This window comes from Gallinula chloropus (genome assembly GCF_964237585.1).
Source record: "Gallinula chloropus genome assembly, chromosome: 27".
NCBI lineage: Eukaryota > Metazoa > Chordata > Aves > Gruiformes > Rallidae > Gallinula > Gallinula chloropus.
The window spans coordinates 6,515,060-6,528,209 of record NC_140112.1 but is presented as its reverse complement, the minus strand read 5'-3'; the positions used below and the strand labels follow the sequence as shown (position 1 = coordinate 6,528,209).

The window sequence follows — 13,150 nt, the reverse complement described above, 5'->3', positions numbered from 1 at the left end:
CACACACCCAGAGGGCAGGGGCTGGCAGTGGGAGGGGGCAGACAGCACTTTCCCCGAGCTCCCATCAAGGAAACCTGTATGGGGAAAACACACTGGTCTTGAGGGCAAAGAAAAGCTATTTATGGCAAGGAGGGCATGGCATGGGGTGAGACTGGGATTTGCCCAAAGCTGGTGAGCAGGTGAGTGGATCAGGGAGCAGAGCCTGCAGCTGCCCAGTCCTGACCTTGCCAACATCCTCGTGCAAGGAAAAACGACACCATGGTGCTTGGGACCGGTGGGGGAATGGAAAAGTCCCAGGGAGCTTCCTGCCAGGGCTCAGTGGCCTCATCCGGTGAGCGAAGAACAGCGTGTGCCCCTCCAGACCCCCTCCAAACACCCGCTGCCGGTGTCCCCAACAGCACGTGCCGAGGGCGGGCGTGCTCTGGACATGGTGTGCCAGCCCACACCAGCCCCCAGCATCCCAGGAAAACACGACCCACGTGTTATTTAAGGGCTCCACACACCCCAGGACAAGCAGAGGGTGGTACCTGCTCTCATCCTCCTATCCCAGGATCCCTAGACCCATCCCAGGGGACCCACACCCATCACCAAAAACTTCAGGGCATCAGCAAATCCGTGCCCATGGCCAGGGCATCACAGGCTGGGATGAGGGAAGCAGGGGGGGAGGTTTTGCAGCTGAAGGGCAGCAGGTTGGGAAGAAAATCTCGCTGCTGAGATAACGATTGATGGACATGGTAATTCTCACTAACTGGAGGGGAGAAAACAGGTTGGTGAAGACCAGAGGGATCAAACTGTGATGGTCAGGGGTGGAGGCTGAGATTAAAGACAAGGATGAAACAAAGACCCTGATTTGTGAGCCCTGACTTCCCCCAGCTAGCATCTCAGCTCTGGAGAGTGCTGTGGGGTTTTTTCTCCTTCAAGCTTGGTTTCTGAAGGGAAAAAAGGGAATAAAGCTGACACAGGCTCTCTGGGAGACCAGCCGCGGTGCGTCCCCTGCCAACGACTTCGGCATCTGTCAGTCAGCCTCAGCAAAACACAACAGAGACATCAAAAATTCAGGGTGTTTTCACTGAATCAGTATAAATCCCACAAAGGTACCTCACCGCCTTCCAGCAAGGGGGTGAAACGTCCCCTGGCTGCGACTGGGCTCTGCTCAGCCTCCCCAATCTGCTTCTCCTTCCCCTAAGCCCCAGGGCAGGATGATCTTAGCAGTGACTCCTTCTTGAGGATGGATAGGGGTACAGGAGGTCTCCGAGCTGACTCCCCCCTCACCTTGCCCACTGCAACAGTGGCACAGCCAAGCAGCAAGTCCCAACACCCCTTATTCTCACCGCCACGTGCCAAAGCCCCCCAAAAAAGACAAGCCAAACCAGTGTGCAACCCCCAACGTGCCAGGCTTTACATCTAAATCATTATTGACCTGGCAGGAGGGGGCCAGGGCCATGCTGGGGGTGTCCCCTGGGCTCAGGGAAAGGCAGGACCAAGCACCCAAATTTGCCCCACAGCCCCAGGGCACCCAGCATGGGTGTCTGGCAGCTGCAGCACACCTCTCTCCCTTGCAGAAGCCCATCCTGCTGGCTATCGTATGAATTTTTAATGCACGTGTTAATTGAGGCAATCTGATTTTTATATGGGGTGTGTTTCTGGGCTGGTGATGTGTCCTTTGCAGTTATCCCTCCAGTAAAACCAGTGCAGGGAGGATGCTTGAACTGGAGCCCATGAGTCCCTGTGCAGGCAGCCGGGTGATTGCTGCTGCCGCAGAGGCAATTACTCAGCCACTTGTAAAGAGCGGAACGCTCTAAGGGGAGAGCAACCCTGTCTCATATTAAAACTATGCTAATTAGGAACTAATTATGGGCACAAAGATATTATTACCCTTGGCTAGCCTGCAGGCTGCAGCCTTGGTCCCAACTCCAAACCTCTGCCAGCCCAGCACAGAGTCAGGGCAGGGTGGGCACACGCCATCGTTATTAAAAGTGGAGGCCAAGCCTCCAGTGAGCCAGGGCTGCCCGGTCCACAGCTCCCAGTTAAGCTCAGCATCACCAAGCCCCATCCTGACAGGAGCTCCTTTCTCCTAGGAAAGGAGCTGTAGCCATGGCATGGGCAGCCAGGATGGGTCACTCCCGCGCTGCGGGGCTGGAAGGGCCCTTGGTGCTGCTGATGGGTGCTGGACCCTCACCCACCAGCTGGCAAACACATGGCACCGCTTGTCCAGGTGTCCTTGCTGCTGGTGGCACCTTTGGGACCCGCCTGGACCTGTTTCTGAGCTGGTTTACATGGCAGTGACTCAGCTGCACCCCATGAGTCCAGCCCCACTCCCAGCCCCCTGCCAGCAGCTCCTCCCCACCCTGGGGTGTTTTCCTCTGCTGTGGCTGTTTGGATGCTGAGAGGTGTTTTGGAGCCACGATGTAAACACTCAGTCTGGCCCTACCACAGGTCACGGCGCAGTGACACAGTGCAGGCGGTCTCCTCTGTCAGAGGGGAGATCAGCGGAGGCTCCCGTGTCCTCCCACCACCCCAGAGCACGCCAGGAGCCAGGGGAGGGGGAGCCTGGGGGGAGTCCTGTGGCACAGAGCCCACGCTCTGCCCCAGGGCAAGTGGAACTCGCAGCCAAGGAAGGTTTCCACAACCCACAGGGGTCTCCTTGCTCCCGAGAGCCAAGTCAAGGATGCCCGTGGGCTCTGGATGAGAACTCAGCAGCCTTATGGAAACATTCCTACAAAACCAACGTGCTACTCTGAGGTCAGCACAGAGGTCTGGTCCCTGTGTTAGTGGCTGCCTGCAGCTGCCAACAGCCCCCAAGGGAGAAGGACAAGGGGGACACGGACTCACACCTCACCCTTTGCTGCACCCAGGGGCCGTTCCTTAACGTAGGCAAAAACCCTTCTGCAGCACCTACCTGGAGGCTGTTCCTTAAAGGTTGAGCAAAGTCACAGTGGAAATCCCCAGGGGAGGCGCTGGGCAGCGACTGCTTCGGACAGGGGCAGTGCTGGAGGGAGGCACCCTCAGGCAGGACTCACTGGCCGTGCTTTTTCTTCTCCGGTTCACGTTGATCTTTCCAGGAGAACTGGCACAGCGCCCTGGCTCTGGCACCCCATAAATAAGGCACAGCATCAGCTGTCATGTCAGCAGGAGACAAAACATTTAATGTGAAAGGCTTTAAATGGAAGCAGGAAATGAAAAGATAAAGGGCAAATTTTATTTTAGATTCCTTGTTGGTACATATTTTCCTTCCTGACAGTAAGGGGATGCGATGGCTTTATCAGCCCACCGCTGGAGAAGTTATTTATAGAAACTTAATACTTTGCAAGGAAGTGGGAGGGGGGATGCTAGCAACACCACAAGTTGTGAGGAGCGCAAGGCAGGAGGCTGAACCACCCAGCTATTCCCTCTTTGAATGGAGCTGGGGGTCTGGGAGAAGGGCTGGTGCCACAGGGATTCTCGATCCAGCTCGTACAGAGCAAGCAGGAGCCCAGCAGTCCGCACGGCACGAAGCCAGTCTTCCCTCTGAAGATAGCGAATGAAAGGAGGGACCTGGGGGGAAGGCTACCACAGGGACATCATGGCAGCTCTGTTGAAAGCAAACATCCTCTGGCACATGTGATTACACCAAACTGAAGACTATTTCCTAACCTTGACTATATTTCAGCTGTAACTTAGCAACCTAGACTGGGTGGAAGCATCCGAGCAGGAATGCAGGTTCAGAGGAGATGCAGCCTTGCTGTCCCCTGTGTTCCCACACCTTAGAAACAACTCGATGCCAGAGGAGGTAACCGGCTCCCACCGACTTCCATGGAGCCAACCTCCTTCAGTGCCAGTGGAAATCTCCCCCTTTGCCACCCAGACCTCCATTAGGAGATTAATTAAGCATTTCTCTAACCAAACAGGAGTGAGTCAACCATGTCCACAGGAGTTACACAACGATGACTCACGGGCTCCTCGTGCCGTTCCAGGAGCAGGCTGTGAAGAAGCCGACGCTCGTGTGGCACATGTTCTGAGTCACTGACACTCAGGTGAGGGAAGAATCCAACACACTCGGAGAAACAGACCCTGAAAACAACTTGGACCTGCCAGGGAAATGTGCTTGTGTGTCTTCTACTCACCAGGCAACCTCAGAAACCTTGAGCATCTGGTAAGTAAATAGTCTGGGACCTGACTTCGTGCCTTCATCCCAGTGCACCCTTCATCCCCACAGTGCTCTGCAATAACCCTGCTTACTGCATAGCAACCCTTGGGACACAGGGAGGGAAGTGATGTGTCCAGTGACAGCCCTGGAAGCAGGAGGGGACACCCACCCCACCCCAGCACTGTGCCCAACGTTCCCATCACTTCCCAGTCTTCCTAAACCATCACCTGCCACTTCACATAACGGCCCCAACCCCAGGCGAGCTGACCACAGCCCCAGGACCACACAGGACCAGCAGCTTGGACCAGGGTCAAGATTTCCTGTAACAGCTGTTGACTTACAACACCCAAGGCACAAGGGATGTGACTTCAGGAGAAAAAGGCAACACACAAAGCTCGAAGCACCTTCACCCCACTCCCATGGCCTTCTCACTCCATCCCATTCCCTGCTTTAAATAACCGCTTCGTTACGGGCCACAGGAACACCAATCCACCCACTACACTAATATTTAGAGTTTCACAACCCTCCAAGCTGTCAAATCTCTTCAAAATGCAGCTAAACAAGCTACCTGCTCTCCATACACACCTGTGCTTAGCGCCAGCTATTCCCAAAACAGATTTCATTTGCAGGCAACCGCTCCAGGCTGCTGGCTACTGCTCCGGGATCACCCAGCGTCACGAGGATCCGCGGCGTCTCGTCAGGCTGTCACACAATCTCCAGGACATCTTCAGGCTGCTTCTTAGAAACCAGTGAGCTCCCTCAAGCAGGGTGGGTTTGATCTGCATGAGGGAAAGCACCTGGAACAATCTGTGACTCCTCAGTAAGAATAAAGGTAGCAAATTATTTGTAATAAATTTATTTGATGTATGGATTTACAGAGCTAAACTGAACATAGAAACAGCACCAAGCCCGTGAAATTTATTCTACAAAAACAAGTTGAATACAAAAAGACAACTGCAATTGCCTGACTCTTCTCTTCTGGATTTGGACGGTTAAAAAAACAACCCTAAAACTAACCCAAACCCCACAAGTCTTTTAGAAAGGCTTAACAGTGTAGGCACTGGTGTTTGTAGAAGTTCTATGGCAGCAGTGATGATCTTGTTACAACCGTGTATAAGAATCCAGGCTGCTCTTGCTTTATTCCCTACTCTATTGCTGGTATTGTCTTGAAGACACTGGTTGAGTCTCCTCTTGTGTTCAAACACCCTACCTTTCCACCATGGGGTAAGAGTCAGCCCCACACAGTATTGTTTCCCATTTAATGGGAAAGGGCTCCCCGTGTTCTGTACCTGGAGAGATCTGTGCTCTCCAGTCATTTTGGTGGATGACCATGACTCCACTCCCTGAGGAGTCTCTGCAGTCCTTTCACAGTAACCTGTGGGTCAGAGGGGTGGAAAACCCCACCAAAGCCAGCAGTAGGGTGCACAAGTACACAGATGACATACCAGGGAGGTGTGCAGGGACTGGCACAAGGAACACACCTCGTTATGTGGCATCACCAGCCGGCAAAGTGGGGAGCAGGGCTTTGGCAGCTGTCCTAAGCCAACCCACAGCCTGGAGAGGAAGCTCTCATTGCACCCATCATCAAGAAATTAATGCAGCATTCATGCTGTGCCTCTAAGGAAAGCAACATCCTCTGCTTACACAGGTTCAAACCAACACTGGATCCTCTCCACAGGTTTTAAGCTTATGCCAGAAATGAAGTTGGTCCCTGCTGTCTTAGTAGTGAGCTGGACAGCTGGGGAAGAGGAGAGTAGCAGTATCTCTGCCTAGCCTAAACTGACACACACTGGTGCTATTTTCTTAGACACAAACACTCATCTGCTGGACATAAAAAGGAACTTAAGTAACCAAAGGTTTGTAGATACAAAATCGGATGCCCGCGGCGTGGCCAGAGGATCGATCGCTGATCACCTGCAGTGAGGCTGCAGGAACACTGCCCTGGCAATCCCTGTGCTGCCACTCCACACACGGCACATCTCTGCTCTGACACACAGCACACACATTGCAGCTGCCCAGGATAAACATGCACATTCAGCCCTAATAGCCTTTCCAAAGCTGCTCTTTAATAGCCTATAAAGCAGTCCCTTGGGCTATAGCCAGAAGAAAGCGCTTTCAGAAGCTTCCTATATCCATTATTTTCCACCCAAATTCCCCTCCCCATCCCACATCCCGTCCCCCCCCCGTCCCCCCCCCGAAATAATAAAGCACACCAACTGCAGATTTTAGAAGTGTTACAGGGTTACAACTGCTCTTCCATCCCACCTAACCCAGCCCAAACCACCAAGGCACGCCAGACTGCCCCCCTCCATCACTACCTTCCCCTGACTTTTGCTCCTCAGCCCCATTTTGAAAGGGTGAAGCCAACACCACCATTTTCCTCACCAGGAAGAGGTAAGTGCTTTCATCACTGTCTTTGTACAGATAAAAAGAAGCTCTTAACAAAAATGCATCTTAACTGCCAACCTAATGTTTCCATGGGAAATGTTAATCTCTAAACACATTCCCTGATGGACGTTGCCACCAGTAGGCTTTTGCAGAATTGAGGTCAAATTTTAAACACCTAACCTTTGTCAGAGACCTTCAGTCCCTCAATATTATGTATGCTTCCCCCCCAACCCCCCTTTTCTTTTTAAAAAGTCATTCCAGACTCGCTTGCCTGTGGAAGCCAGACATCTGCTAGAAGGCTACCTTTGGTGCAAGTCTGGCTTCCCACCAGCTCAAGCCCATCTTCTTTCCAAGCCAAGATTATTGCCCTGAATTGTTTGTGTGTGAAGATTTTCAGGAAGAAGAGCAAACAGCTAAGCGCAATCCCTAACCCCAGGAGATCAGGACCATGACCTGCTCTTGTCCACCACCAGCAAAGGGACCATCCCCTTACAGAGGCCCATATCAACTGTTGCTCAGCTTCTGCTCCTCTTCAGTGCTCCGAATCGGAGAGGTAAGAAGGCTGAGTCCATCTCCACACCAGCATATCCTCTCCTGCTACTCTGTGTGACTCCGTCTGGATGCGGGACTCGTTTGAAGCCAGGAACTCCACAGCTCTCTCCCACACCCGCTTCATTTTTTTTCTGCAAGAAACAGCAACACAAGGAAAATAAATTAGAATCATCTCCTCATTGTGCTCTCCTGCTCAGAGCAACCGTGGCTGCTGATCTACCACGAGCTGCCTCCTGTTCCCTGTGCAGACAGTAAAAGGAGATTAAACCAGGATTCTGGTTTAGAAGCAATTTCAAGGCAGGACATGAAAACACAGGTCCTGCCTTGGGGAGGGGAGGACAAAACCCTCTGTCAGTACCAGTAACTGGTGACTGCCCTGAATTTCAACCTCAATTCGTATTGCAAAAGGTCTCGATTATAAAATTGCCCTCACCCTTCTCACACACAGGCAGATCCTGGACCAGGGAGGACAAACAGATGTTCACCCCAGTTTAGAATCAGTGTCTACTAATTCTGGGCACCACACACAGAGAGATCAGGTCAGAAGAGCTGAAATTACCATCAGTAGGAAAGAGTTTTGTGCCTGATGGGTGTTTTAAGAGTGTGCAGCACACGCAGCGCTCTGTGCCATCAGGACAAAGTAGCTCCATTTAATCAAAACTCCAGAACAGTCCTGCAGAGACAGAGCATGTGGCACAGGAAGCCCAATACCCTGGCCAGCTCATGGGGAGGTTTGTTCTCCTGTCTGGAGAATCAGGTGGGATAGCTGAGAAAGAGGGCAGCACCCTACACACACTAGAGGAAGGAGAGAAAATCAGATGTTCCACGTCCAAGCAAATCAAAACCAGTCTCTGTTCGATAGAACAGTGACCACACAACTGTGTGACCACACAAAGTATCGGCCCTGGGACTGTCACATTAATCTGCAGCAGGTGAAGGCAGAGCCCAGGTTATGTCACAACACTTTAAAAACAGAAAGGCCAGACAGACTCTTCTAGCAGTCCAGCCTCCCATCAATTGTCTGCTCCTGGTCTGGTGCCCCATAACTGCCAGTTTTAGCTGAGCTGAGTAAGATCATGCCCACAACCATCCTTGAAAAATAAAATTCACCTCACCTGCTTTGAGGAGGGATGATGCTGTCCCGAACGTGGTAAATGCCAACGTAGGGGTAACGCTCCAAATGCTGTTCCCACTCCTTGTAGTGATCCTGGACAACAGCTGGAGGGCAGGAGGACAGAACAGTGAGAGACCACAACAACATGGAGAGAAAAACAGTGCTACTCGTGTTGACAGAGCTACCAGATTCTACCTATGATTTTCTTCACCATTTCATACATGGCCTGTTCCTCCTCCTCCATCTTCCGCCAGCGATACCGAAGGAAGATCAGGATCCCCCAAAGAGTTATCAGACCTGGAAGAATAAAAACAAACAGAATTCAATATCTGACAGGCATGTATTTGCTGGATGCTAGCAGTTGTATTTCTGACACTGCTTCTCCCCAGAGGCAGCTTTCACTGCCTGCTACCCAGGCCTGCTTGGAACTGAATCCAAGCAATTCATTTTGTTCACCAGCACAGCTGTGCCCCACAAAAAGCTTGGTACTGACAACGCCTGTGGCAGAAGAGCACATGTGGATGTTGGAAGAGGTGGTCGGAAGGCTTCATCACAGTCTTCCCTCCACCACCACTACCACAAACCTCAGCACAACCACAAGGCTTCAATTCTCTAAGTCCCAGAGGTATCTCTTTGCTAGAGGCCTCCCCCACAATAATCACTTAGGAAGACTGTCAAGCTTCACTGCTCTGAAGATAGCTGCTTGATAAGGAAATAAAGCCTGGGGCTCCAGCACCAGCCTGAAATTCAGGAGATCTGTATTGAAGGTTTAGCATTGACAAATGCCCCCGTTAGAACATGAGCTAACTTTAGTATCTCAGTCTCTACAATAAACATAACTATCCCCTTTCACCCCCACCTTGTCTGGCCAGATTATAAACTCTTCTAGTCAACACTTGTCTCTCGTTATCACCTCGCTCAGTAAGACCTCTGCCTCAGCTGGGGCTACAAGTCATTATTAAAGAGGCTAGGAGACTTTGCAGCTTAGTGCAGGGAAAGAAAAAACCAAATCTTTTTGGTAGGTTAACATACTTATTTTGCAGACCATAGTAATGGGAACTTGAGGAATACCCAGAGAGCTAATCAGCTTGCTGATTTAAAGGAAGTGTTAAGTGCTCACAGCACAAGAGCAGGTCTACAGGTCTCCTCTGCTGCCAGAACAAAGGTTAATTAGAAATTAACTCATCGGCAGATTTATTTCACCCCTGTTAGTAATTTCATATGGCTGGGGGAGCACATGCACAAGTTCATCCCTACAGCTAGGGGAGAAGCTGATTACTTACTCCAGAAAAACAGGAAAAGGTTCATAATGGCAGTGACCACAGCCCGACGGAAACGGCAGCCCAGCCCCATCTGAGGGTGGGCTGACTCCAGACAGAACACTTCCTCCACTTCAGTAACTGGCTTTGAAAGGTCTCTGCCTTTCAACCTGATGGGAAGAAGGAAAGAATCTTCAGTGAAGAGAGCAGACACTCCAACTGCAGCCTTTAATCAAGACAGGGAGAACAAACAGCCTGCGGATGCAGTAACTCGTTTGGTACACCACGTAAGAAAATACACCAACCTCCTTGCAACTCCCTTTTTTCCAGAACATTTTGGGCCTGGCTGCTTAGCAAGGAATGGATATGGCTTTAGAAAAGGCAGCAGGGCTGGAACTCCCACTGGTACACTGAAGTCTCCCTCTGCACTCTTTGACAGCACCTCTCAGCGTGCAGAAGATTAAACTTTAAATTGGATTCCCACCTCCCAGCACAGAGAAATGGAAATGTTTACTGAGTCACTCATCAGCAATTGCAGAGAGCAGTTGAGGGAGACTGCGAGCGGCCGCGGAGGTTGCGCTGTTTTCCTCAGCACAGATGAGCATAAACAGTTTAGCCAGAAAAGTGACAACGCATCAACTGTATCTGCAGCAAGGAACAGCCCCACCCTGGGAAAGCATCCATGGCAAAATCGATAACACAGCCTCCTGCAACATCACTTCTACACACCTGCTGTGCTGCCCGATACGCTCCTACCTCCCTTCTTTGTACGCAGATCCACACTGATGCGGTTTCCTTATTAGCTACTCTAAGCCAACAGGCATCAAGTAATCCAAGGGAGAGCCATCAGATTCAGAGGAATTGGACTAAAGGGGATTTTATTTTTTTTGAAGCTAATTCATTCTAGGTTTGCAATGAATAACCTATTAGACAAAGACATTTTCTCAATTTACTAGTGCACAGCTCGCAAACCGCTGACAGCTTGTATTTGGTTACTGGATGCTACAGTAGCTGGAGACAGACAGTTGTTTCCCACCTCCTTGTCTTATTTACAATCCAAATTCCATGAAAATATTTAAAATATGCAGCAGAATCACCCAGTGCAGAGCTCATTTTCAGTTCTGCCTCTCAGACTAGCACCTAGAAAAATAATCTCACGTAGCTAAAAATGCCACCCGCAGGTTTTTAGGCATGCTGAACACTCACTCTGCACACTCTGCAGACTCTGTGAAAGCAGATCCACTCAGTGAACAGCAGGCAGAGTTGCTAATTATGAAAATAAATAAAAAAAACCAGGAGTATATTGTATCACACCGCTCCTGTATAAAAATACAAATTGGAAAACTCTGGATCCCAGCCCACCTACAAATCCAAACCTGCCGCTTAAGGATATCATGTCCTGTCCTGGGAATTTGCCACACACCGATAATCAAAGCAGCAGACACTGTCTGATCCTTAGATCACAGCAGCAGCTGCAGAAAAATTTTTAGAGGAAAAAAAAGTGAGGAAAAAAAACCCCTGAGCAGTGGGAATTCGTGGAAGCTGTGCCCACGAACTGCAGCGTTACTACTGTTACAATTCATTTAATCAGAGATACATTCAGCGATGTTAAAATGCAAACAAATGTTAGACTTCAGAGTTAACACGGACTGGAGGCAGCCCACGTTTCCCAGAGGAAGATAATGATGTCTGTGGACTCTGGATAACAGTCTTTCATTAGGTTCTGGCCCGAATGTTGTGTTTTTTTACCTGGGTATGGCTAGCATTTCTGCTATTTCTCATGTACTTAAGAGACTGCTCACTGAGAAACCCAAGAGACCAAAGCCCCGCCGGTGACCAACATCCTACGCAGTCAGATCATTTGCTCATTTTAACACATACTGTGTGTTCTGCCAGAAAGACAAATGACACCGAAGAACAGATACCATTCAACAACCCATCTTCCTCCCCTCCTCATCAGGACTTGCTCCAAAGGATCCCAAGGCATGGGTGATGTTGCCTACTGAAGGGAGCGCTTGGCTGTCCAATAAACCCTTTGGCCAAAGGACGCAGCTCCACACAACACTGAATTCTGCCTACAGGAACAGTGCTGAAGCAAAGTTACTCTGGGAAAAGTGATATATGGGCAGGTTTAAGGAGCATGAGGCAGTTGCAGGACTGTGGGCTGGACACCAGGACCACCAGCTCTGAACTTTACAGGAAGCACAATGCAACTGGTCAGGGCTGCTTGTAGCTACCACCTCAGCCTTACATCTCGTCTCCAAGACAGCACGTTCGTGAACGCAATGTCCCCCCGGTGAAAAGGTTGGGAAAGAGACTCCCAAGGAATGAGCTCAGTTGCCAATTTTTGCTGCAGGGCTGTACTTTTCATTTGGAAGCCTGCCCAGCAAGCACTGATCCCAGATTATCTCCTGAAATCTAATGAGGTACAGGAGCTTTTAGGGTGCACCACAGAGGATGTCAAACTGCACACCAGCCAACACCAAGACACATAACTGTGACACGGTGGGCTTCCACTTACCATATTCCTAAATCCTTGTTACTGTTTAGTATCCAGCGCAGGGCAGCCTGAAACTTCTGTGGGGAGCTACCAGTTACATTCTGTTCAGAAAAAAATCCATAAGAAGATTAGTTCTCCATTCATTTCAAATACTGAATAACAGTATTTCATTACAGTAGTGGGGGAATTCATTCTATACAGTCTGTCCCTAGGTTAATTCTAATCATAATTCTGCAAACTGGGGGAAGGAGAACTAAATCCAAAGGTCTGTCTGGACTGAAGTCTTCTGACTACAGTAGATGATGCATGAAGCACTCTGTAAAATACCACTAACCCAGACCGTTAAGACTAACCACTAAATACAACATAATCTTACTGACAGTTTACCATGAAAGAAATGGAATGCTAGATCAAAGCAGTCTGTCTTCTGACACTTTGGGGTATAGAAAAATCCTTCTCCTGCCCAGCCCTCAATCCAGGGAAATTTCTGGCTTCAGAAGAGCGATGACTACGGTGAAACAACAAACCATTATGTCAGATTTACAGGGGCTGAATCAGAGATGTAGGAGAAGATTATTTTCAAAAGAACTGCTGAGAACAGGACTGGCCAAAGGGGAAGCTAGAGATATGGGAGGGAATCAAAACAGGATGAGGAAGTAAAACAGATGGTGAATTACTTTAGTATCTATTATTTATTGCCATATAAGAGACTAACCACTATAACAATAGCTGTTCACAGCCTACTCACCATCACATGATCCTGCACTTCACTAATCCAAATACATTTGCTTTTCAGATTCTCAGGATTTCCACATTCAAAATTACCTGGTTAAAAAAAAAAAGTCAAATAATGTTTGAAGAAAAAGAAAAAAGCCCTCAAACAGTTCAGAAATAGACTGAACTGTCTGGGAGCACCATCCTTTAAAAACAGCTCTAGCTCTAGGCAAAACGATTACCAGGTAAGATTTATACTGTTGGTAGAGAAGATGATGACTATTAATAAAATACTCAGCCACTGCATATAGGTTCATTAAGGGCAATCAAACCTCAAGATTCAGCGTGAGCTACTCAACACAGAATGAGGGGAGAGAAAGTTAGAGGTTAGTACTTTACCCTGGCAAAGTACTAAGTGCCTTGCTGACCTAATGCCCTCTGGAGAGGCTCCTTCCATCAGGCAAAGACCACGGTGTTGGAATTAATGATCAGCATTC

The 13,150-nt window shown here is 49.5% G+C and overlaps 1 protein-coding gene across 1 annotated transcript; it reads right to left on the bottom strand.

Annotated features, from left to right (window-relative positions):
• Positions 1 to 6,446: 6,446 nt before the first annotated feature.
• LOC311201410 (LEM domain-containing protein 2-like) lies at positions 6,447 to 12,875 on the bottom strand. Its single transcript, XM_084275801.1, has 6 exons — positions 12,688 to 12,875; positions 11,961 to 12,040; positions 9,464 to 9,609; positions 8,376 to 8,477; positions 8,182 to 8,284; positions 6,447 to 7,197 (listed from the first exon to the last, which is right to left on the bottom strand). Exons 1-6 carry the CDS (start codon positions 12,688 to 12,690, stop codon positions 7,047 to 7,049), a joined length of 585 nt encoding a protein of 194 aa, XP_084131927.1. The 5' UTR covers positions 12,691 to 12,875; the 3' UTR covers positions 6,447 to 7,046.
• Positions 12,876 to 13,150: the final 275 nt, after the last annotated feature.

Excerpts from the sequence above, each read along its gene's own strand:
- LOC311201410 (XM_084275801.1), bottom strand. Across the intron at positions 8,285-8,375 it reads AATGGTGAAGAAAATCATAG|CTGTTGTCCAGGATCACTAC; the intron begins GTAGAATCTGGT and ends CCTGCCCTCCAG. Across the intron at positions 7,198-8,181 it reads ATCATCCCTCCTCAAAGCAG|AAAAAAAATGAAGCGGGTGT; the intron begins GTGAGGTGAATT and ends TGTTTCTTGCAG.